The 22,177-nt window shown below is 35.3% G+C and overlaps 2 protein-coding genes across 2 annotated transcripts in view; one reads left to right on the top strand and one right to left on the bottom strand.

Moving 5' to 3' along the window:
• Positions 1-572: 572 nt before the first annotated feature.
• On the bottom strand, positions 573-7,148 carry LOC135461334 (cyclin-dependent kinase inhibitor 2A-like). Its single transcript, XM_064738373.1, has 7 exons — positions 7,094-7,148; positions 6,077-6,197; positions 4,449-4,583; positions 3,817-3,869; positions 2,701-2,759; positions 1,870-2,001; positions 573-916 (listed from the first exon to the last, which is right to left on the bottom strand). The coding sequence occupies exons 1-7, from the start codon at positions 7,146-7,148 to the stop codon at positions 818-820; spliced, it is 654 nt and encodes a 217-aa protein (XP_064594443.1). The 3' UTR covers positions 573-817.
• A 207-nt stretch (positions 7,149-7,355) lies between these two features.
• The window catches only part of LOC135461555 (protein O-mannosyl-transferase TMTC1-like), a 28,635-nt gene continuing 13,813 nt past the window's right edge, over positions 7,356-22,177 (top strand). Inside the window, exons 1-4 of the mRNA XM_064738708.1 lie at positions 7,356-7,652; positions 14,285-14,462; positions 15,125-15,198; positions 20,280-20,462. Of these exons, the coding sequence (XP_064594778.1) occupies positions 7,360-7,652; positions 14,285-14,462; positions 15,125-15,198; positions 20,280-20,462 (728 nt within the window). The 5' untranslated portion in view covers positions 7,356-7,359. The remainder of the gene's footprint in view (positions 7,653-14,284; positions 14,463-15,124; positions 15,199-20,279; positions 20,463-22,177) is intronic.

Below are 22,177 nucleotides of genomic sequence, written 5' to 3'. Positions count from 1 at the left end.
AACATATTTTAAACTACATGTACTTGATTCAAACCCTATGATCCATCTATGGCAAGAATCATAAAAACACACTGCACGTGATCCTAAAATGATGAACAGTCATGGGTAGGTATTATCAACACCAGTGAGATCAGAGATCTTTGCATCGTAAAAATCAGGGAACTTTACATATTATTAACACAAGAGATTCAATGTTATAATCTTCATCATCACCTTATGAAAATCACAAAGGTGATATTTTTTTTTTGACCATTTATAAAACAATAGATTTTGGCCATTATCATGAACACAAGGGACCCAATAAACAACACCAAATCTGCTGTGGTCTTAAGTGTCCAAATGTGTATGCGCTATCTAATTGCCAATATTTCTTGTACTCATACCAGGGAAGCTTTCATGCTAAAATCTTCAGAACTTACAAAGATACATGAACCTGGGATCAGAGGTGCAAAAGCATTTTAAAGATTGTATCAGATTTTAAACTTAATGTTGAATTCATAATAATAATTATAAGCACATGCATATTTTGGTAACTTAACACCTGGCATAAATATGTATACACTTCTGAAAAATCAGTTTAGATCAATCACTTTTAGACAAATTCAACCAGTAAAGTACAGCTTTAGATGCATTTGAGAACATAATTCACACCATTTTTAGAGGTACAAAAATGTATGACTCAATTAAAGGCGCAGAAATGATAAAATAACCTGTCCAGATCAGATAGCATGTCGCTAATGTACCAACTCATGCACTATGTCTGTGGTTGAACTTGTTTATAAATAAATTAAGAGTAGGTAGACTTGGTCGAGGCCTGTCACCGGTTCCATATAGACAGGTGGGGGTGTCTTGTTCTGGAATTGTGAAAGTCATCTGTAGTACCTGCTAGGACATCACCTGTAGCTGAGGCAATTTCCTAGATGAAACAGAAACATGATGAAATTAATCAAGGCTGGTCATGTCATGTTGCTCATCAGAAACCAGTTAAGAAAGGTAAAAGTTCCCTATAAATACATGTAATACAAGAAAACATTCAGGAATGCTAAGAGCACTCAAATGACCTCAACAAATACATGTCTCTTAAAACACAATCAGCTTTTTTTATTTTGGTGATACAGTACCGTCACAATAATTACAGACACTCGCTAATTGAGACACACTGAGAGTAAGCGGGTAGATCAGAGGAGTCTCCCTCGAGACGTTCACAGCGGGTGGTATCAGCACGCCAGTTGGAGTACAGTCCTGACCGGGCCTAGATGTATAAAGCCAACCTTTCCCAACAGCTTATACATGGCAACTTTCAGTAGACACGCTTGTTTAATTGCAACACTCAGTCCATCCCTGCCTCTTACAACCGTTCAATAGCACAAAAAGTGAACCTTTGAAAACCCGGCAGTCTGTCTCGTCTCTCCCAGTCTTGCCAAGCTTGTGAGGCTCACTGATGGAGGCATAGAGAGCTGTCTCTATGCCTCCATCAGTGAGCCTCACAAACGGAAACCAACTACTCCCCACAGACAGTGTACGACATAAGATACAGTAACAGCCCTCTCAAGACATTGTGGTATACATTTTCTGAAAATGCATCTGAAGTTATTGAGAAGGTTCGGTAACTATAAAATTCACAAGCACATTAATTTCATTTTTTGGACTGGTATTACCACTGAGCTAAATAGTTCTTTCACTTTTATAAATAGAGGAATACCAGGCCCCAAGTAAACCACCACTCTTTGCGATACAGACCTCTTGATTTATTGCTTCAGTTGAACCAGCTAAAACTGGATTTAAACGCCCAACCTAACTTGCCAAGTTGCAGACAGTTGCAGGCAGCCAGGGCTTAAAACATCTGAGCACAAGCACATAATCACCTACCATGTTTTGGTCCCACTTTTCCAAACCCCTGAACTGGGGAGTTTTGAACACATACGCTGAGCCTGGTCTGGAAAAATGGGCCACATCAGATCTTGATGCTGCTGGCATACCAGCACAGGGATCGGTAGTCACCTGTTCCAAAAAAAAAAAAAAAATTCACTTTTGTTTTCCATTTATTTATTTATTTAATTAGGGTTTTTACGCTGTACTGAAGAATATTTCACTTAAATGACGAAGCAGTATTGCAGAAGGAGGAAACCGGACAGAGCCCTTGGGAAACCCATGAAAATCCACAGACCAGGATGCTGACAGACCTTTCCACATACGACCAGAGATGAAGCCAGCTTGAGCAAGACTTAAGCTCATAGCCATAGCATTGGTGAGAGGCTCTTTGTCCTTGGGACACCATGCTGCATTAGCACACTAACCATTAATTAGGCCATGAAGGCCCTCTTCCAATTTGTAAGTGTACGTAAAACAAAAGTACTAAACCATACCACAGCAAAAATTACTTGACTGTGTCTTTTGTAATACAGAAGAAGTATATATTAAGTTAGGTATTCATTTAGAACCAATCAAGTGAATTGGTCTGTAAAACAAAAATTATATAATTACAACATCTGATATATTACTTTAGAAAGTCAAGTTTGTTGGTAAATAATAATCATTACCTTGAATACTCTTCCAGAAACAAGTGTACAGGTATGCTCCAGTAACAGTTATGATGGCTTTAGTACAACTTTTACTTCAGTAATACTGCAACTTAGGCCTGAATCCCATATGCTGACATAATTTATTAATAATTTTTCTTAATCATATTGTATCTACTACCTTTTTAACAATGTCCAGGCGTATCAGTTCTGCTTTTGACGTCCGTGTGCATCCTGCGGCTGAAATGTGAAATCATAAGAGAATTAATAGTCAACCAGCTGAAAAAATCTTGAACTGAAATGTTACTGACTAAAAAACATTTTGCTTGGTATTTAACAATACATGGATACCTCAGTTAAAAGAATTAAGAACTTGTAATAAGTTGTTTCAAGTTGACAGTTTTCGCTTGAAGCTTGCAAAAGGGCACGCAGGGGGAGATCACTCCATAAGACAAGGCGCACTAAGGGGAGACAACTGAAGAGGGACATGGAAAAAACATTACCATTTAAAGAGCTACTTCAGTGTTAAGACATGTATTTCTGCCAGGTAAGGTTGAATGATAACGATCCTAATATTCGGAATTGCTGTCTTAAATTATAGAAGAAACACACTGTATTAAAGCCATTGTTGTTGGTTCGGGAGGATAATACGCAAACAAAAGTTTTCCAATTTTGCCTGGTGTGATGTCATGCAAGAACACTTGAAGTCCTTCATCAATGACTTACAGCAACAAATGACATCGTATTTTCAAGCACACATGACATCATCCCAGGGTAACTGTCTTGCACGATGCCATATTAGTTTGATTTATCGTCACATCAGGAATATTACTATGTCGCATCAGGAAAATTTTACAGAAACCGCCGAAGATTTTGTTTTTACACTCATTCTTGTCACCTACAGATCAATGTGGACTAATGCTTTTAAGTCTTTAATGAACAGGCAACTGATTAATGATGACTATTCAAAAATACAATTTCTTTGTTCTTTGTCCTAAATCAATTTTTAGTACAGCCAATATCAAACTTCCAATGATTTTTTCACTTAGCTCCTCTTGCAGGCCATGTACTAGCTGAAATCTCCTTTCGGAAACATCATATTGTGCTTACTTTTAATCTCCTACTTAACTATCCCAGCATGCTCATTCCATCTTGCTTTACGAATAAAAGTTTTTAATAAATATCACAAATATAATTACAAGTATCAATTTCTATACCATTAACATACCATTTGTGAAATTATCTTCATAATACTATTAATATCTACAGAAATGGGCCGGTAAAAAATTTACAATACCTGCAAATATTGGCCATATTGAATCCAGCGCTGAAGCAAAATCAACTGCAGTCCTTTAGAAATAAACAACTTAAAAAATAAAACCAATTAAAAATTCAAACAAATTAAAAAATTAAAACAGAATCAAAACTTAAAACAAAAGTTACTTCTGCGCTCTACAACTCACAACAGGTGACCACTACATTTATTGTCATCATCTAAAAGTACGGGTGAAAAAGCACAAAAAATTAGGATGTTCAAATCCTTCAAACTGAACGTGGTGCTAAAGTAATCTATTCGTCTGTAAATAAATATGCACTTCTGGAGTTACATCATTACCACAACAGGATGACCTATGAGTGTAAAATGATGTTACTTAATACCACCAAGTTAAAGCTACCATGGCTGTATTTGTGTCTTGACAATTTTCTGGAAGAATATCATTATTTCGCATTATTATTTAACACCAAAGCCCATCAAGGAGCACATTTCAAAAGCTTAATCTAATCCTGTTTAATTAATTTTCTATATTCCATACACTATCCCATGTTTAAAATTAGCTCTTTAATTCTTGAGAGTGACATTGTCATGTCACAAAGGGAGATCATCCCATTGTCTCCACTTTCTAAAAACATACGTATTACACAACAGACCTTCCCTGGCTGTCCTTAGTCTTCACATCAGGCCTGTATTCCATCAACTTCATCAGCACCTTTCCATGACCCTGGAAAGCGGCACAATGTAAGGCTGTCCACAACGTGCCCTTGTTACAAATGTTTACGTTAGCACTGAAATAAACATAAAAAATACATTGGCATTAGTCCTGAAATTTTGTGATAAATAAAAATAAACACATAAAAACAATATGTTGAAACTTAGGCATGACCACAAAAAGGTAGGTTATGTCAGTCAGCAATGTAATAGAGAACCATCTGTTTAAGCAATTTCAAATAGATGCTGCCTACTTTTGAGACAATCGCACACAATCATCTGTTGATCAGAGTTGTGTTGGCCAGGAATGATCATCTATTCTACATTGCACCAAAATTGAAAAATTATGTACCAATATCACCATATGGGAAAAACACACTAAACTGAATGTCAAACAATTATGAAAAATACAAATGATTTCATTTGTCCTTTAAAGTTTTCATAACTTTTCAATGCTATGCATGCGCATTCAGCATTTCAATATTGAGTAAACGTTTCTTACACTGGTTCCTAATTTTACACAATAGACCTTGCTATGTTATATTGAAAAAAAAAAAAAAAAGATGTGACCAAATATGACCTCGTAAGATCTATACCATTTTTGACAAATACTTAGTACAGCATCAAATTTTTGCATGAATCTCTTCCTTCCTGTATCTATAGACGTCCTTTTTAAAAACATGGTGGTACACTCTTTAGTCATCAAGTTTGTTATGATTCTCCATTCTCAAATAATATCAACAGTTACGCACCATCAGAGGAGATTCTGTTCTATGTTTACTCATTTTCCAGTAACATCTGTGCCATATAAGCATAGCCCCAAAATGATATAACCTCCAACTGTCACATGCCATCTGAGGAGATTCTGTTTTGTGCTTACCCATTATCTAATAACACCGGCACTATATCAGCATATCCTCAAAATGATGTAACCCCACACTGTCACTTGCTCTCTGAGGAGATTCTGTTTTGTGCTGACCCATTCTGCATTAACACCTGCACTATATCAGCATTCCCCAAAATGATGCAACTGCCAATGGGGACATGCCATCCAAGGAGATTCTGTTCTCTGCTTACGCATTCTCCAATAACACCTGCACTATATTAGCATATCCTCAAAATGATGCAACTGCCAATGGGGACATGCCATCCAAGGAAATTCTGTTCTGCACTTACGCATTCTCCAATAATACCTGCACTATATCATCATATCCCCAAATGATGCAACTGCCAATGATAACATGCCATCCAAGGAGATTCTGTTCTCTGCTTACCCATTCTCCAATAACACCGGCACTATATCAGCATATCCCCAAATGATGCAACTGCCAATGGGGGCATGCCATCCAAGGAGATTCTGTTCTGCACTTGCGCATTCTCCAATAACACCGGCACTATGTCAGCATATCCCCAAAATGATGCAAATGCCAATGGGGACATGCCACCTGAGCAGATTCTATTCTGTTCTTACCCATTCTCCAATAACAGTTGCACTATATCAGCATATCCCCAAAATGATGCAAATGCCAATGGGGACATGCCATCTGAGCAGATTCTATTATGTTCTTACCCATTCTCCAATAACACTTGCACTATATCAGCATATCCCCAAAATGATGCAACTGCCAATGGGGACATGCCATCTGAGGAGATTCTGTTCACGTCAGCATTCCTCTCGAGCAATGCTTTCACTCCCTACAACAAAATTGATTGATGATTTATTTTTACTGGTGCTGAATAAAGAATGAATACAACACTCAGGACCAGGAGATTAACTAGTCTAATTTATAAAATGCTTACTTTGTGTACTCTGATTTTCCCACTCACAAAACTGAGAGCTGCTGTAAAAGTAATACATTCTTTTGCTGCTTGAGTACAGTATTAAACCCCATTCAGGTAAACTGAACACAGGACCGAGTCATACCTAATAAGAAAGTAACCACATTTTTAACAGAATTTGCAATAATCCAGTAATTAGGACTTATACAGACTGATGGGATGCCTCACTCTAGATAGATCTGAAAAGTATAAAATCTACTACCTTCATTCATGCCATCACGCTTTATATTTCGATATTGGCGGGAAGATACTTTGTCAGTAATCTGTTCACATGTATATAATCATTACCTATAGATTAATGAAATATTTCCTGTTTTAAACGTGAGAATTCTGTACATCAGGTAAACAAAGTCACAGAAATGAAATGGTTGGGGTATGAAATAGCTTGGTTTGCACTGGTGATCGTGTGTAAAATGACTAGAAATTCAGAGAACCACATGTGATAAGCACTAACTTTTTTTAAAGATATTAATCACACTACTCTGGTGAATAGGACAAAAAATTCGCCATCGGCCATACATTACTAAGTCTTGTAAAGGTATGAAAATACTAAACCACCAATTACCGACGTTAACATTATGTTGATGTTGTAATTCTGAGTTCGGAATCTAGTCAAAATTGGATGATTCAATCACTCAGTTTTTTAAACACATACAATACCAATAACACTCTCAGAGAAATATTTGTAGCTTGTAACTAGGGTTTTATGCAGTAAATATTGCTCTATCTTGTCATAAAGCCCTCAAACTTACAAAAATATCTCCGCTAGCAGCGGCAGTAGCAACGTCCATGGTAGCCGCCATTATCACGAATGACACATTCCTGTTGGCCAATCAAGTGCCTCGCGCCTTTCCGTCGCACCTGCCGGGCACTGCCGAGTGTGAGGATGTCAATAACAAGTACTCCGGCCACGAGGAGTCTCAAACTGACAGTGAACGATGTTAAGTGGAGCATCTCTGCCCGGGGTGTAAACCAGAGCAAAAGTTTTTTCGCCAGGCAGTGTACTACGATATAATGGAGCCTAATAACAACGTGCGCACAGAGAAGAAACAACTAAAAACAGTGGATTATTTTAAAAGAGACGGATATGCAGCATATGTTTTGACAGTTACAGTATCAGTCCTATGTTTCTTGAACAGTCTGTGTGGAGATTTTGTGCATGATGATATTTTTGCGATTCGTAAAAATGGTGATGTTTCGCAAAGAACTTCTCTCCTCTCTGTTTTTTCCCATGACTTTTGGGGTACACCCATGTCTTATCCTACAAGCCACAAATCCTACAGACCTTTAACCATCCTGTCTTTTAGGTGAGTTATAAAAACTTGTTTACTGGTTATTTGCGGCTTAATACCAAACTTCATTACATTGTCTTTTTGTTCGGCTGTACTTTTGTTTTCGAGCAAATTATACATCCATGACATATGTCAACTGCCATAACAAGTGTTATTATGATGATAAGAAAACAGGAAACAGTATCATGTCACAGTGTTAATGAACACTTCTATACTGTTCAATTAATATACATGCAACATTGTTTCCATGCAGCCTAAGAACAATGAAGAACAGTGACATAGAAATTCAAAATTGATGGATTCTCCAGACAGTGGTTCCAGATAATCTGTTTCATGTGAAATTACATGCATGGTTGACTAAATATAGCTCTGTGGGAGAATAATTACATGTGTGTGTGTATATATATATATATATATATATATATATATATATCAGCTATGGCATATGGGCGCATGTAGCTACTGGTACAACATGTAGGTATTAAGTTAACACTGCCATGTGTAACAATCTATGCATCACTTTAAGTATGTCATTCTTTGCCTCAAATCTCTGCATGCATACTAGTGGTTTACATTAAACTGAATGGGTCCAAATTAACCTAGGTTCATCCAATCTATCATTAATATATGCAGAGTCAAAAGTGAAATATTATAACCCCTCCAGACTTTGCTGGATGGTGAGTTTATATTTATAATAAAAACCGCGAATACCTCTTTAATATTTAAAATAGGTGCCAAAACTATTATGGTGAAAATGAGCAAATTTATCATCTGGTAAAAATAAATTAATATGTCACCAATAATGACAAAAAAACACAGTCTTTACTGAGATTAATATGTGTGCAGTTGAACTACAGGTAAAATTTGGCTTCAGTGAAAAGAACCCATCTGCATATACTGTACAACTTTACTAGATCTGTAAGAAGTTGATAAGTATTTGTGATTTGTGACCTCCCAAAAAATGTTAATTATGCAGTGCATATTTTAAATTGAGAGTCTTACATGATTAGATTGTATATGGACAAAGTTAACTGAGTGGCATATAAGAGAGTACTGGGTTTTGACTGAAGGTTCCTGTAGGGTTATCACCTAAATTAAAAAAAAAAAAAAAAACTGTTTAAAGGAGGAGTGAATGATTCACATGTAAATTCGACATGATAATAGATAACATTGCAGTGAGCAGTGATTAGATTTTATCATTAATTGTGTCTTCCTCTTTGATTTAATTTCTAAATTAATACTCTGCCTGACAGGATTAACAATTAAGTGAATGGACAGCATGTGACCTAGGGTGAGATAGCACATCTGGGGGTGTAATGTTCTAGGGATAAAGTGCTAGTAGGAGGTTTTAAATAAAAACACCCTGGGAAATTGTTAGGATAGATGGTTAGTAATAGCTTGAAGCCAGCAGGTGTCATATACATGTATGGAACTTGATGTACAGCTGGGAGCATAATTGCAAAATGACACCTTTAGAGGTGTGGTAAATCCTGCCCAGTAGGAAACGTTCATAACTATGGGGTATCATTGGTGAGCCGGAATCAAAGAAATTGACACTAAGCTGTCAGACAACTTTCATGTGTGTTGATAGCACATCTTTATGGTCTGTATCCAGGTGCCAGATGTTGGCAGAAACTGTTTAATTTAATATGTTTGTACAGTGCAGGTTTATTAATTGCCATTACTTTTTGTTTCAATTAAACTGTGACTGTTTTAGCACATTTAATGTTACGATGCAATTGTCAGTATACTGTATTTCACCTAATGCTTAGCATTTTTCAAGTGAGACATTTTTCTGGATGCTTATTTAAGCATCCACTTCACAGGTCCACTTAAGAGATTTTTTGTGAGGTTTAATTAATTTCTTATCAGAAAAACTTAATTCTTGGCATCTAAGGTATCATTTTAAGGCCTTTATATACAACTATTGGAAAGTGCCTTGTTATGTATCAAACTTAAGGTGAACTAAAGTAGTTAAGGCATTACACTCATGTTATAATTAAGGAACTAAATTTGTAAACATATATCTGCTGGATTGCTTAATTGCTATATTTTTTTTATTAAATTTAAGTGTAAATGTGAATTTTTTCAGACACCACTTCACATGCGTGTACACGATCTGGGTCATAGCCTGGCTTAAACAAAGAAATGTCGCTTTGTGGTGGCATGAGATATATGTATAGACATACTGTAACACTTTCACAAAAACTGATAAACTCTATACATGTGTCTACTTCATTATTCAGTTTGTTTGTATTGCCGAAGCCCAACTGGGAGCTTTGTACTTGGGAAGTGAAACTCTTTTTTTTTTTTGGTTATTATTATATTTTTTAACATTTTTACACATCAGAAAAGAGCCTTATTAGCATATTTTCTCAGCAAAATTAATATAAAACAGTAAAATCTGGACTTATGTCATTTTCAGTACTTGCTTTATAAATAATAAGATACAGGGTGTATTATTCTTTAAAGGGTACTAGAAAAATGTACATGACCGTATAAGTGAGGATTAAATGTAAGTAAAAGTTCTAGGATTTTTATGTTTATAAACATTTACATATATTCTGATTTTCTTTTTTAAGAATTTCAATACTTTATTTCATTTAATTTATGTGAGATTTATTCAACTTGTTCAGTGTATATTGCTATATGATCGCATGTAGAATGCCTTAGTGCATTATGTACATAGTAGTAACTTATGGAACAACTATGCTTTGTATTTATGCCTGTATAATTAAAGATAAGATAGAGTAAGTATATTCATCTTCAGTACTGATACAAAAATAATGATGATGCTCATTTTGATCAATGTATTGGCTTGAGATAGTGTTATCAAACCGATTTACCTTCAACTCTAAACTCACAGAGATAGCATTATGGTGAATGGCCAGTTTGAACATCAGTCTCTACCATCAGTGTGACTGCATGAAATGATATTTAGGTCAGCATATGTATAGCATGCGTTGTAAACAGCAGAAATGAATAGCAAGATTATGCACATCAGCAAGATGCTATATTAATGTATCCGGAATCAATATTTTCCTCAAGGAAGTTTAAAATTTTATTGTATGTTAGGTTATTGTATGACATCCCACAGCATGTGCTATAAGCAAGTTTTATCAACTTGTGACTTCCGAAAAAACAGTCTAACTGCTCCATTGAAAATGTCTTCATGTCTAACTAATTTTGGTCAGATGTTATTAGTACTGAGAGCAAAACATTACGTTTCCTTACCATTTTTATTTTCGTAAAGTAAACATGAAAGTTTGGTTCATTAGTTGGATAAAAAACATGTAGAACATATTGAAGATAACAATGCTCAAGTTCTTAAATAAAATCCAGTTGACACTAAAAAGGAGGTAAGAATAAGTTGATTTTAAATATTGGGGATTGTACAAAATGATATAGCCTTGTCAAAATGTGTTATCTTAATGATGTTCTATTAAATTATTGACAGAAACATCCATCTCACTATTTTATTCAAAGATATAGGAAAATTTGTTGATAATGGTAGTTCTGAGAGAAGTATGCGATATACAGAATTAAATTGCATAGTTTTGTGAAGCTTGCATCTTTTATGTCACAAACAAATCATTTTAGCATCATTTTCCTGCTAATTATATATAAACAAATTTCACTGAAAATGTGCTTTAGTGGTTGAAAAGGTTGAAGCTATACAGTGCATATACCGTATGTACGGGCCCTGAGGTTGTAGGCTCTACATGTGCTTTTTTAACCTCGGCATATACTGACAGAAATGGGTGAAAGCTTCAGTTGGTAAATTGCCCATTTCACCCCAGCCCTTAAGGTGTTATGCCCGTGGGTGTCCGATTGCAAGATAAAGAAGACCCACGTATGGTGTAAGTCAGGTGACCATTGTCCACTCTTCACCTTACCATTTGAGTAAACTGTTCAACTGACCAGAACACAACCATTATTCCTTACCGTAAAATATCCAACAACTTTAAAGAACCTCTGAGAAAAATAAAATTATGAGAGGTGCCAAAAATTGTTAATAGTACTTAATAGGCTATGTTCGTTGCAATATATACTAGTGACTAAATCTAATATAACACAAATAGCATTTTATAAAACTTTTTTTTATATTTTACAGTGCGTGGTTGATTTTATGTACACATGTCTGGTATTTATCTATTTACTCAGCTGTCTGTATAATGTCCGAAACTGTTGTTATTGGACAATCCGAAGTGCACTTGCAGATCTCCTTCCAACAAAGAAAACTGACCTTGTGTCAACCATGGTATATAATGTCGAAATATTTTTCACCAACCATTTCTTGCATGAACAAAGACGTTTTACTGTTGTAATTTAAATAGGATGTTATTCAGAAGACAGGGGCTGATACTATAACACTGTAATCCTTCTAATTTTTAGGTCAGATATTAGTAGTGCTGAGAGCTGAAAATTGCATTTCTCAACTGTCATTTTTTGTTCTTCAGGAAGTGCATGCAGTCACTACAAGCTGTAGCAATATTATTCAGCCGTTGTATTTGTGCATGTATGTTACAGTTTTTGTTACCGACATGGTTGTTTGTTACAGACCTGGTTGCTTGTTACAGACATGGTTGCTTGTTACCGACATGGTTGCTTGTTACAGACATGGTTATTTCATTGTTGTAATCATGAAATTCTTTGGTTTTATTTCATAATGTGCAGATTGTCATGTGTAATAACATATAACAGTAAAAACAAATTTTTCAACTTTCACATTTTGGGGGGTAAAAATGGCTTCAAAGTACAGTTGTCTTAAGACTCCAGTGGTCAGTCCGGAAATTAAGTAGCTTGTAGCAGTGACGTCAACAATGATCCTTGTTTCAAAAGATCTCTGTGGAGGACAGTCCAAACGGGTCTGGCCGAATGGGGGCGGGGGTGTTTTATTTTGTTTTATAGTTCCTTTCCATGCATCCTTGAAGTTTTATGTTTTGACCTTTGACATGCCTAAGCTCATGACTGGAGTGCCAAATCCTGCGTGTGTGTAAACACATGGTGACTATACTTGTATATGAGACAGACAGTGTGTCAAGTAATGTGACATTCTTCCAAGCTAGTCACGTTCTAAAAGTAAAGATACATGTGAGGCTTTGTATTACCTGAACATACACTGTATTATCTGAAGCTAACGGTTCTGGGTTACATGATGCAGCTTGCTTGATTTAAATGACCTAATCATTCGAGACCTTTAGTTAGAAGTTACACAATGGAACTTGTAATTTGAAAGTACAATTAGTTTACCTATTCTAGCTTGAAGTTACAAGTTGAACTTTTAACTATTAAACAAAGATTTCTAATACCTCAGATTTGCCTGCTGATAAGATATAATGACTAACTGTAATATGTATTGAAATTAAACTTCACAGAAGTCCTTATATATATATATAATGTTTAGAAAGACCAGATTGACCTGTTTTACTTTTAGGTCAGACCAAGATTTATTTTACTGTATTGTGGTTGCAATGGATAATCTGTGCCAAGAAATAAATCATGCTGATGTATACATATGGTAAATGCCACTTAATTTCTTGTTTCTTATCAGCTAGGGTGTTCAGTTTTTAACAATTTATTAACAATTTTGTCATTATTTTATGATGACATCACCTGCTATGACAATAATTTCTGGTAACAAATGAAATCCTGAATGTGGTGGTGGTGATTGAGGGGGAGGGTGAAATAAATTTGCCTGTGGGTGACAGGGAAACAAGGAATCAAGTTTGGTTCACCCATTATATCAGGCTTATTATTTGAAATGTGAAATAGTAATCTATTTAATATGAATCCTAGTTTTCCCAGTTAGCCCATTCATGCAGACTGTTACTGTATTATACATTTACTCTGGTTTTGCCAGATGTTTTGACATACATTTATGTACACTGTATTAACATCATTTCATACTGAATATCACCTGCATGGTGAAAACATATACATGTATATGGACCTCTATCATTAATATACATATATGAATACATTTCAGCACAGGTGGCTGAAGTTAATAGGAATTTTAATAATGAATTCTTGTTGCCTCACTACATGTCTTCTTTGATGGGTACATCAGTGTACCCATTGCCTGTTCTTAATAAACATAGAGCAATCAACCTACAAAAATTAGCTAAACCATTACTAATAATTTATGGTCAACCAAACCAAAAAAATAAATAAGTAAATAAATAAAAACGAAACAAAAAAAAATGAAAAACAACAAGAAAATAAGTTATTCATGCAGTTTGTAAAAATTGCAAATATTCTTATTTATGTATAAGAATATTGCATAGTATAGTTCGAATATGATGGTTAATATTGTTGAGTTGAAAGCTAGTTGATAGATCATACATTCCCATCCTTCACGTTGCCGTGAAGAGATTTTCACATGGAAGCCTCAGCTGAAGTTGCTCAAGATCAAATGCACTCTTTAGCCCAATTGTTTTTATTTATGTCAGCATGTTTGCACGTACATGTTTGCATCAGTTTTGCTTGTGACAGCTTTTTGCTCTTTTCCAGACATCCTGGTATGATGCATTTACGTTTTTTTTTTTAGTTCTAAAACCCTAATTAAGGCATTTGTGTATTCACTATGTATACAAGAAAGTAATTGCATAAAAATGTCTTATCACTTCTTTTTTTTTTTTTTTCAGACTAAACCATTACCTGAGTGAATTCAACCCTGTCAGCTATCACATAGTAAATGTGTTACTTCATGCTGCAGTCACAGGGCTCTTTACACACATATGTCTGTCCGTCATCTGTCTGTCCGTGCAGGGAGCCATAATAGCTGGCCTGCTATTTGCAGTACATCCAATTCACACAGAAGCTGTAAGTACACTAATTATAAATTAACATGTACATGCTTATTTCCCCCAAGATCTGCACTTAATTGCTGTATACGTTTTACTTTTCTACCACTCGCATACTTATTCTTTAGGTTATTTTCTTTGATCTGCTTTTAGTTCACTCAATTTGAAAGCTGTTGTCTGTTTTTTCCCATAGATTTTTCCACAAATGTGACCATAATTTCTCTCATTTGGTTGTAGAGTAATATGCATTTTTTTGTTTAGGCAGTGATATATTTTTGTTTGTACTTTGATGTCACCATTTTAATGCACATTAGGGCTACCTGCCCTTTACCATTGTGTACATGGCTGTATATACAAGTAAATCTGCTACAAATCTAATATATACACATCATGATGTACATATACCAAACCATGTCAAATTTTAAAGATTAATTGACCCTTAATCTTGCTGTTAAGCTGAGACGCTACTCCACAATTTAAGGGACATGCATTCCATTTTTTCATAACATCAATATCTCAAAAAAAAAAATAACAAACATATGAGACAAAATACCAGGAAGTTCAGCTATTAAAGTAAAGGATTTTTGTCACTGCTCAATATTACATGTTATGTAGTTTTTATGACTTGCTTATATAACTTAGCTGTCATTATATATACATACATTCTGATGTTTGGTTCAGGTTTCTGGCCTGGTCGGAAGAGCTGATGTGTTGTCCGGGATGTTTTTCCTTCTGTCCTTCCTCACATATGCTTGGTAAGTCAGTATGCATATAAGACGATATACTACATTGCAGTTATGCAACATGTCATAAGTGTATCATGTAATGTCCATATATGTAAGACCAGAGCACTCCCTGCCGTTAAAATGTGAACTAGCTGCTACCTTTACCATGACAACAGGAGTACAGCAGCCATCTTGTAACTCAGTACAGGATACAAGCTCCTAGTGTCAAGTTCTACATCAGTGTTGATGCCCATCAGTGAGTGCTGTCAAGACATTATATCCTTTTACCATAGTGCTATCAATACATTATATCCTTTAAACATAGTGCTATCAAGACATTATATCCTTTTACCATAGTGCTATCAATACATTATATCCTTTTAACATAGTGCTATCAAGACATTATATCCTTTTACCATAGTGCTATCAATACATTATATCCTTTTAACATAGTGCTATCAAGACATATCCTTTTACCATAGTGCTATCAAGACATTATATCCTTTTACCATAGTGCTATCAATACATTATATCCTTTTAACATAGTGCTATCAAGACATATCCTTTTACCATAGTGCTATCAAGACATTATATCCTTGTACCATAGTGCTATCAATACATTATATCCTTTTAACATAGTGCTATCAAGACATACCCTTTTACCATAGTGCTATCAAGACATTATATCCTTTTACCATTGACTACTGAAGTTTTTTTTCTCAAGAAACCATTATCCCTTTTCACCTTCACCAAAGAGGTTATATGTTTTTTTTTACGAGTGTCTGTCTGTCTGTCTGACTGTCAGCAACATCACAGGAACACTTGTGAACAATGTTTATTAAGTTAGTGGTGATCTTGCTTGATCAGGGTCCAGGCATAAACACATCTTCCTACTCTGTACTGTTAAGAGATAGGACAGAAACTTTGTCACTTAGGTGCCAGTATTCTTGTGGTTGAGGCAGTTTGTACATTTAACTGCGCACGTGGGACAGACGTTTGCACTCTCTACGAGTCTTTTTGTACCAAAACATTTGTACCAGCTTATGTGTAACTGTAATAATGGCTTCATTGATGTATTTTAACTAAATTCTATTTACTTACATGCGATGTGTATGTTTGAAAATGTCCCGTGGAACTCCAATGACCTTTGTTAACATCACATAGTTTCTCCGTGAAATATTTTATGTTCACATGCTAATTGCATGACCCTCACCTAGTATTGTGAACTACCTGTCTACGTGTGTGTTCTAGCTGATACATGTGTAAAGATTAACTGTATACATGGTGTTACACCCATGTGAGAAAACCATATACACATGTAATAAGAACATATCAAACTGTTTGATACATTTATACATCAAGATCATCAAGAAGTAATTATTCAATGCACAGGACAGCGTTATTCTTTGATTTTGTTGCCAATAGTATTGTAAAGATTAAAAAAATGGGTCATAGGGCCTGCAGGAAGGCGGGGAGGGGGGGGGGGAGGGGAGAAAAAAATGATCAGTCAACACTGAACTTTATAACTTGCATATGGAGCTATAGGCATGATAAGCTGTGAACTGTTTTATAATTTAGCTTTTTATAAATCAACAGAATATTCTTTTTGAATTAACTTTTATAGGTAATATGTACTGGCATGCACACTTGTGAACGTTTTATATTAAGACATTAAAACGTTGATTTTTTTTGTTATTTATAACTCTGACATGAGTGATTTACATAGAGGCAAGCAAAATTCGACTACGAATATAAAAAAAAAACGTGGAACTGTAAAACGTAGACTAAAAGGTTTTTAGAAAACTGACCACTGTGTATATGATCCAAGTACAATGTAGGACAAATGACAATACAAGTGTTGACTTAAGAGCTTGACTTTGGGGTAATCTCAGAGTTTGAGGTGAATAGTCCCCACATGACGGGCACTGCATGTCTTATCAAGCAATCTAACGCTCAGGTGAAAAAGGTGACAAGTGTTTGAAGTTTCCCAAGTCAAATATTGGCTTGTTTGCATTAAGCCCTGGTACAGTGAGCAGACGACTGGAATTTTAAGGGCTTTCTGAGCACCAGGTAAACCAACACGCCCTCACATATCTTTTTGTCAACTATATGAAGATTTTTTTTTCTTTTTGAAAGAAGTTAAGAGAGGGTATGTGTTCCATATACAAATGTTAATTAAGTAGTCGTTAAAAGATTTGTGGGAGAAAAAAAAAGCTTGACTCGGTATTGTTTTATACATGTTCTCATAGACTGGCTGGGAAGGATATATAATTTACATATTGAACAGCTGAATATATAATTACGTGTATTTAGATTGCTTGTTGAAATGGTACAAAGTATCTGCGTATTTCTCAGTTTCATCAGAACTTATATATTTTGTGTTCTCATACTTCTTGTTCTAAGTTGGCACTAGGATAGCTCACTACACACAGAAATATTCAGCTTTGTGCTAACATGTGACTGCGTGCACCTATTGTGTGTCCTGGGTTATAGTATCCTCTGTGTGCATTAATACAGCGGGACTGACAATGAATTGTGCACATGCAATTAAACTTTGACCATTTGTAATGGAGTATATATACACATACATGTGACTAGGTCCCCAAAGAAATCTATCCCCAAAGAAATCTATCCACATTTATACTGTTTGTTCTGAGATATGATATACTTGTGTTGCCATGGCAACAGAAATGTGCACAGCACAGGTACTTTGGTTTACATCTGCTTGTGATTTATATACTTTAATGATGAAGACACACACGTGGGAACAAAATTATGAAATGGTTAGAAAAGTTTTAAAAAATATTAAATGAATTGCAGGCATTATTTTTTTTTAATAGATAAAAATTCACAAAAACGACAGATGTAGTAGGAAAGCACAAGGGGAATTCCCTTTGGTATTCCTTAAATTTTTATAAGTTTTATAATGTTGTGTTTATATATAATAGTACAGATATTAATGAATGTAATAATTTTGTGCATATCTGTTCTTTTGATTTTGCACCAGCATTTTTCAGTTGCTGTTCACTGTAGATAATTTACATGTATGAACATGCAGATCCAAAATATGGTGCCTGTCAGCTCGGAAGAGCTATCTGTATATAAATGTGGATATACAGATATTCTCCTATCTATATATAAATCTATATGTCTACCATGTCTACATTGTGAACTTAAAGGGACATTGATGATTTATGTGTCCTGTCTGCCAGTGTTACATGCCTGAGTGAATCATGTGTTCATGTTATTGGGGTGGTCTCCTTAAGACTGGCCAGTGCATGGTGCATGGTGTCACATGTACTTAGTTCAGTAAATGGGCAGTATATAAATATATATATATATATATATATATATATTTATATACTGCCCATTTACTGCGATTCTAGAGGAAACAGTCTTTTTTTTATATATTTTCCCCTATACCAATGTTTGCGGGGCCTTCAGGTGGCAATAAGTGGTACTTCACTGTGCTTATGTGGTCGTTAGCTAGGTCTATAACTGGGAGGGAGTGGGTTGTCGGTTGCCGCAGAGGAACTTCTCAACAGCGAGGCTGCTGTGAGTTCAAGCCCTCTCCAGCTGTATGTGCGAAGGTCTGCCAGCAACCTGTGGGTTTCCCCCTGGGCTTTGCGCAGTCTCCTCCCACCATAATGCCGCTCTCATATAAGTGAAATATTCTTGACTACACCAATGAAATAAATAAATAAAGTCCAACTGAAGACCGCTTATTTTCGACCAATATGATGTGCAAGCATATACATTGCACAGGGGCAAGTTTGTCATGTTTATGGTAAGCATGGTAGTTTAATTAACAAGGACATTCTGGTAGGCTCCACCTATAAAACTGACCCCCCCCCCTCCCCCTCCCCCCTAAATGAACATCATCCAGTTAGTTACATGTAAATTAAACGCTGGAATGATTATTGAATTTGTTAATCAAGAAATATATGTCTGAAGTCATATTATACATGCTTTGACAATGACTGTAGCTATGTTTAATTTAGAATTTCTCAACTGACGTACACACAGTATATATACTGTGATAGATTTCATGTTTGAAAGTTGAAAGTGGGGCGCATAGGCCTACATGAAAATTCAAAACTGAGATATGTGACTCTCGCCTTGCCCTAGGTGGCCTCATCATTGGTCTTACAGTTTATTTCCCAAAGGGTGGTTCTGAGTACAAAATGACATGAAACTCTATATATTGCAGCTATTGCAAAATTGTGCCTTTTTGGCTATGGTTGGCTATATAGTTATAGCCTGTTACACATTAGAGTGAACCACAGTACTAGTATACAAGTATGTACTACGTTTTACAGTACATTGTGTGGTACACTTATCACAGGTATAATCCTCAATGTGAAATTTGATCTACGGCTTGTGCACAGAAAAATGGGGTTTATTTGGCTGGTAAATCTCTATTATTGACTTCATTATCATGAGAATAAAAGCCTGGTGATCCCATTACACCTGTGATGTTGTCCAGGGGTATGGGGGGGAGGGTGTTCTTATGCACAGGTATACCTGTCATCAGACTCTATGGGAAGATAAATGGACTATAGTCAGTCAGGCCTATAATCTGGATCAGTAATACATGTAGGCTTTATTTTCATTGCACATGTGTGGTGTCTTTGAGACTGTACAATATTATCAGAGCATGCTAGCACACTGTACTATTTTTTTTTTTTTTTTTTTGATGTCTTCGTAATGTATGTGTTTTTAATGTTTGTTGATTGTTGCTTAACACCATACTAAAGAAATTTAGTGACATGATGTGGCAACCAGTTGGATGAATGAAGGAAACTTGAGGGCCTAGGGTATTAAATCAGCAGCCTTTTGACATGTAGTTAGTGCTGAACAATATATGGTGTGCACATCATGTTGGTAGAAGTCTTCATGGAACCTTAGACTGCACAAACAGCCGCAAGAACATCACCAATCACTATATTTCCACCAAGATCCCACAAATAGTCAGAGCAGGAGAATTCACAAAAATTATTCAACTTCCTTGCCCAAGGCTGGGATTGAACCCACATTTATGACTTTGTGAAATGCATATAGACTTGTACCTATTTCTTTATCCATTTTGATTTACCTTTTATTCCACACAGGAGTGCAAATACCAGACTGTTACCGGGCAACACTCTCCGCTTCTCTGTGAGTAGACCGGGGTTGTTTGTGGGTAGCCTGCTGTTCGCTGTGTTATCTATGCTGTGTAAGGAACCAGGAATAACAGTCCTGGGGCTGAACCTGCTGTATGATGTTGTTGTGGTTAACAGGCAAGTGATTGACAGGTATGTATGGGATGCGTCTTATAATAAGTATGTGTAGAAATATTCTCTTTATTTTGAGTTTTGATGAGAAAAGTTTGTTTTTGTTGCGTATACGGTTTGGGCTGCTGTGATTGTACTAGTGTATAATCTAAATTGTTTATGTAGCATTAGGAAGTTTTTAAAACAATGTAATTTCACTGTAAGCCTCCCACCCCTGTTGCATGGTTACACAGAAAATTTTTGAATTACCTTGTCTTTTTTAGAGTATTAACATCAATAATAAACTGACACCCACTTGTACAAAGATGAGCTTTCTCCATATCTGTTTTTTCAGTGTGTAGATTTTCATCCATGCATAGCAGCATGCAGAATGAAGCTAAATAAAGCCTTTCTTGCATTAAACTTGTCGCAAATTTCAATTCATTTGACATGTTTGATAGACAGGCAGCATTATAGATTATGAAAAAAGTTCATACATTCCCATTACAAATCCAAGCAATGTTGCCAAGGTTATATTACATATATTATGTAGTTTAGAAATCATGCATATGGAGTCATAATTGTATGAAGTAGAGAAGCACATAAGTGATGCCAGTTTCAAAATTTTGAAATCTTTCAGTCTGATGATGTTTTTTGCCTACAAAACCTACATCAAGTACAATTCAAGTCATATGACAAAATTGCTCTAATTTTACTGCAAACTTACTGCAAAGTAATTTTTACCAGGCATGTCAAGTGTTTATAATATGTTTGCTAGAAGTTTTTGTAAGTACTAGTTTTATAAAAAAAAAAAGATGTTTAAATATTTTGACTTTAGAAAGATAAAGGCAGATGTACAAATAAAAACTATACTGTCCTGTAAAACTAGGCAACAAAGCTGAAAGTGAAGTAACTTTGAATGTTGTCATCCTTAATTTATGTGCCTGGAGGTGTATTTGTGGTACTGAACTTTCCATTTTTTGTGTCACAAATTTTAGATCAATGACATTTGACATGATAATTTGTTCTCACAGTATTATGCTTGAGGCCATCCAGCTTCTATCATTACACTTAATTAACCAAAGAGAATTATACTTGACCTAGTTTCTCAGCTGTATCAGTGACTCATTTTGCCTTAAGAATATGTTGCTTTTAAAGTGCTAATTTAGTTTATGTTTAGATGAAGAAAAGTTTTGTTTCTCTTTAGTAGCGTATAAAATTTAAAATGACTTTCATGGAATATGTAGTAGCTAGATGCATGAAGGATAGCCTTAATTGATAATTAAGAAAGCAACATGGTTTTGCCTTGTCCACTTCTTTAAAAAAAAATACATGTTTGTTTTGACATACTTGGAAATTTGTTTCAGTTTGTCATTATGGGTTTATTTTTTATATTGGTATGTGTTAATGAACAGTTTCATGTATATTTGTATCAGTGCTTTACCCAGCACCATATTATGGACATGTATTTGCAATAATTTTAATTTTGTTTAATACTGTCTCTATACCTACATGTCTGTAAAATGAACACAAGCTACAGTTTATATGTTTCAGAATAGCCACCAGTTAATTGATAATACATGTGTCAGGATTTTTTTAAATTGTGGTAAAATTTCTCTGATATGATAACTAAATTAACACTCGAGGAAGGGATGTTGAAGGCAGGATATATAAAGTAACTGTTATTTGTCAGTTTGAATTGTATGTTTGTCAGTTTGTATTGTATGTATGCCAGTTTGTATTGTATGTTTGACAGT

The sequence above is a fragment of the Liolophura sinensis genome, chromosome 1, assembly GCF_032854445.1.
Source record: "Liolophura sinensis isolate JHLJ2023 chromosome 1, CUHK_Ljap_v2, whole genome shotgun sequence".
Lineage (NCBI taxonomy): Eukaryota > Metazoa > Mollusca > Polyplacophora > Chitonida > Chitonidae > Liolophura > Liolophura sinensis.
The sequence above is the reverse complement of the archived record's forward strand: the minus strand, read 5'-3'. Positions and strand labels throughout refer to the sequence as shown.

Coding starts and splice junctions, on each gene's coding strand:
- LOC135461334 (XM_064738373.1), bottom strand. CDS start 7,148: ATGGCGGCTACCATGGACGTTGCTACTGCCGCTGCTAGCGGAGATATT. Junction 2,760..3,816: donor AATATGGCCAATATTTGCAG/GTATTGTAAATT, acceptor TTCACATTTCAG/CCGCAGGATGCACACGGACG. Junction 2,002..2,700: donor GCCTGGACATTGTTAAAAAG/GTAGTAGATACA, acceptor TTTTTGGAACAG/GTGACTACCGATCCCTGTGC.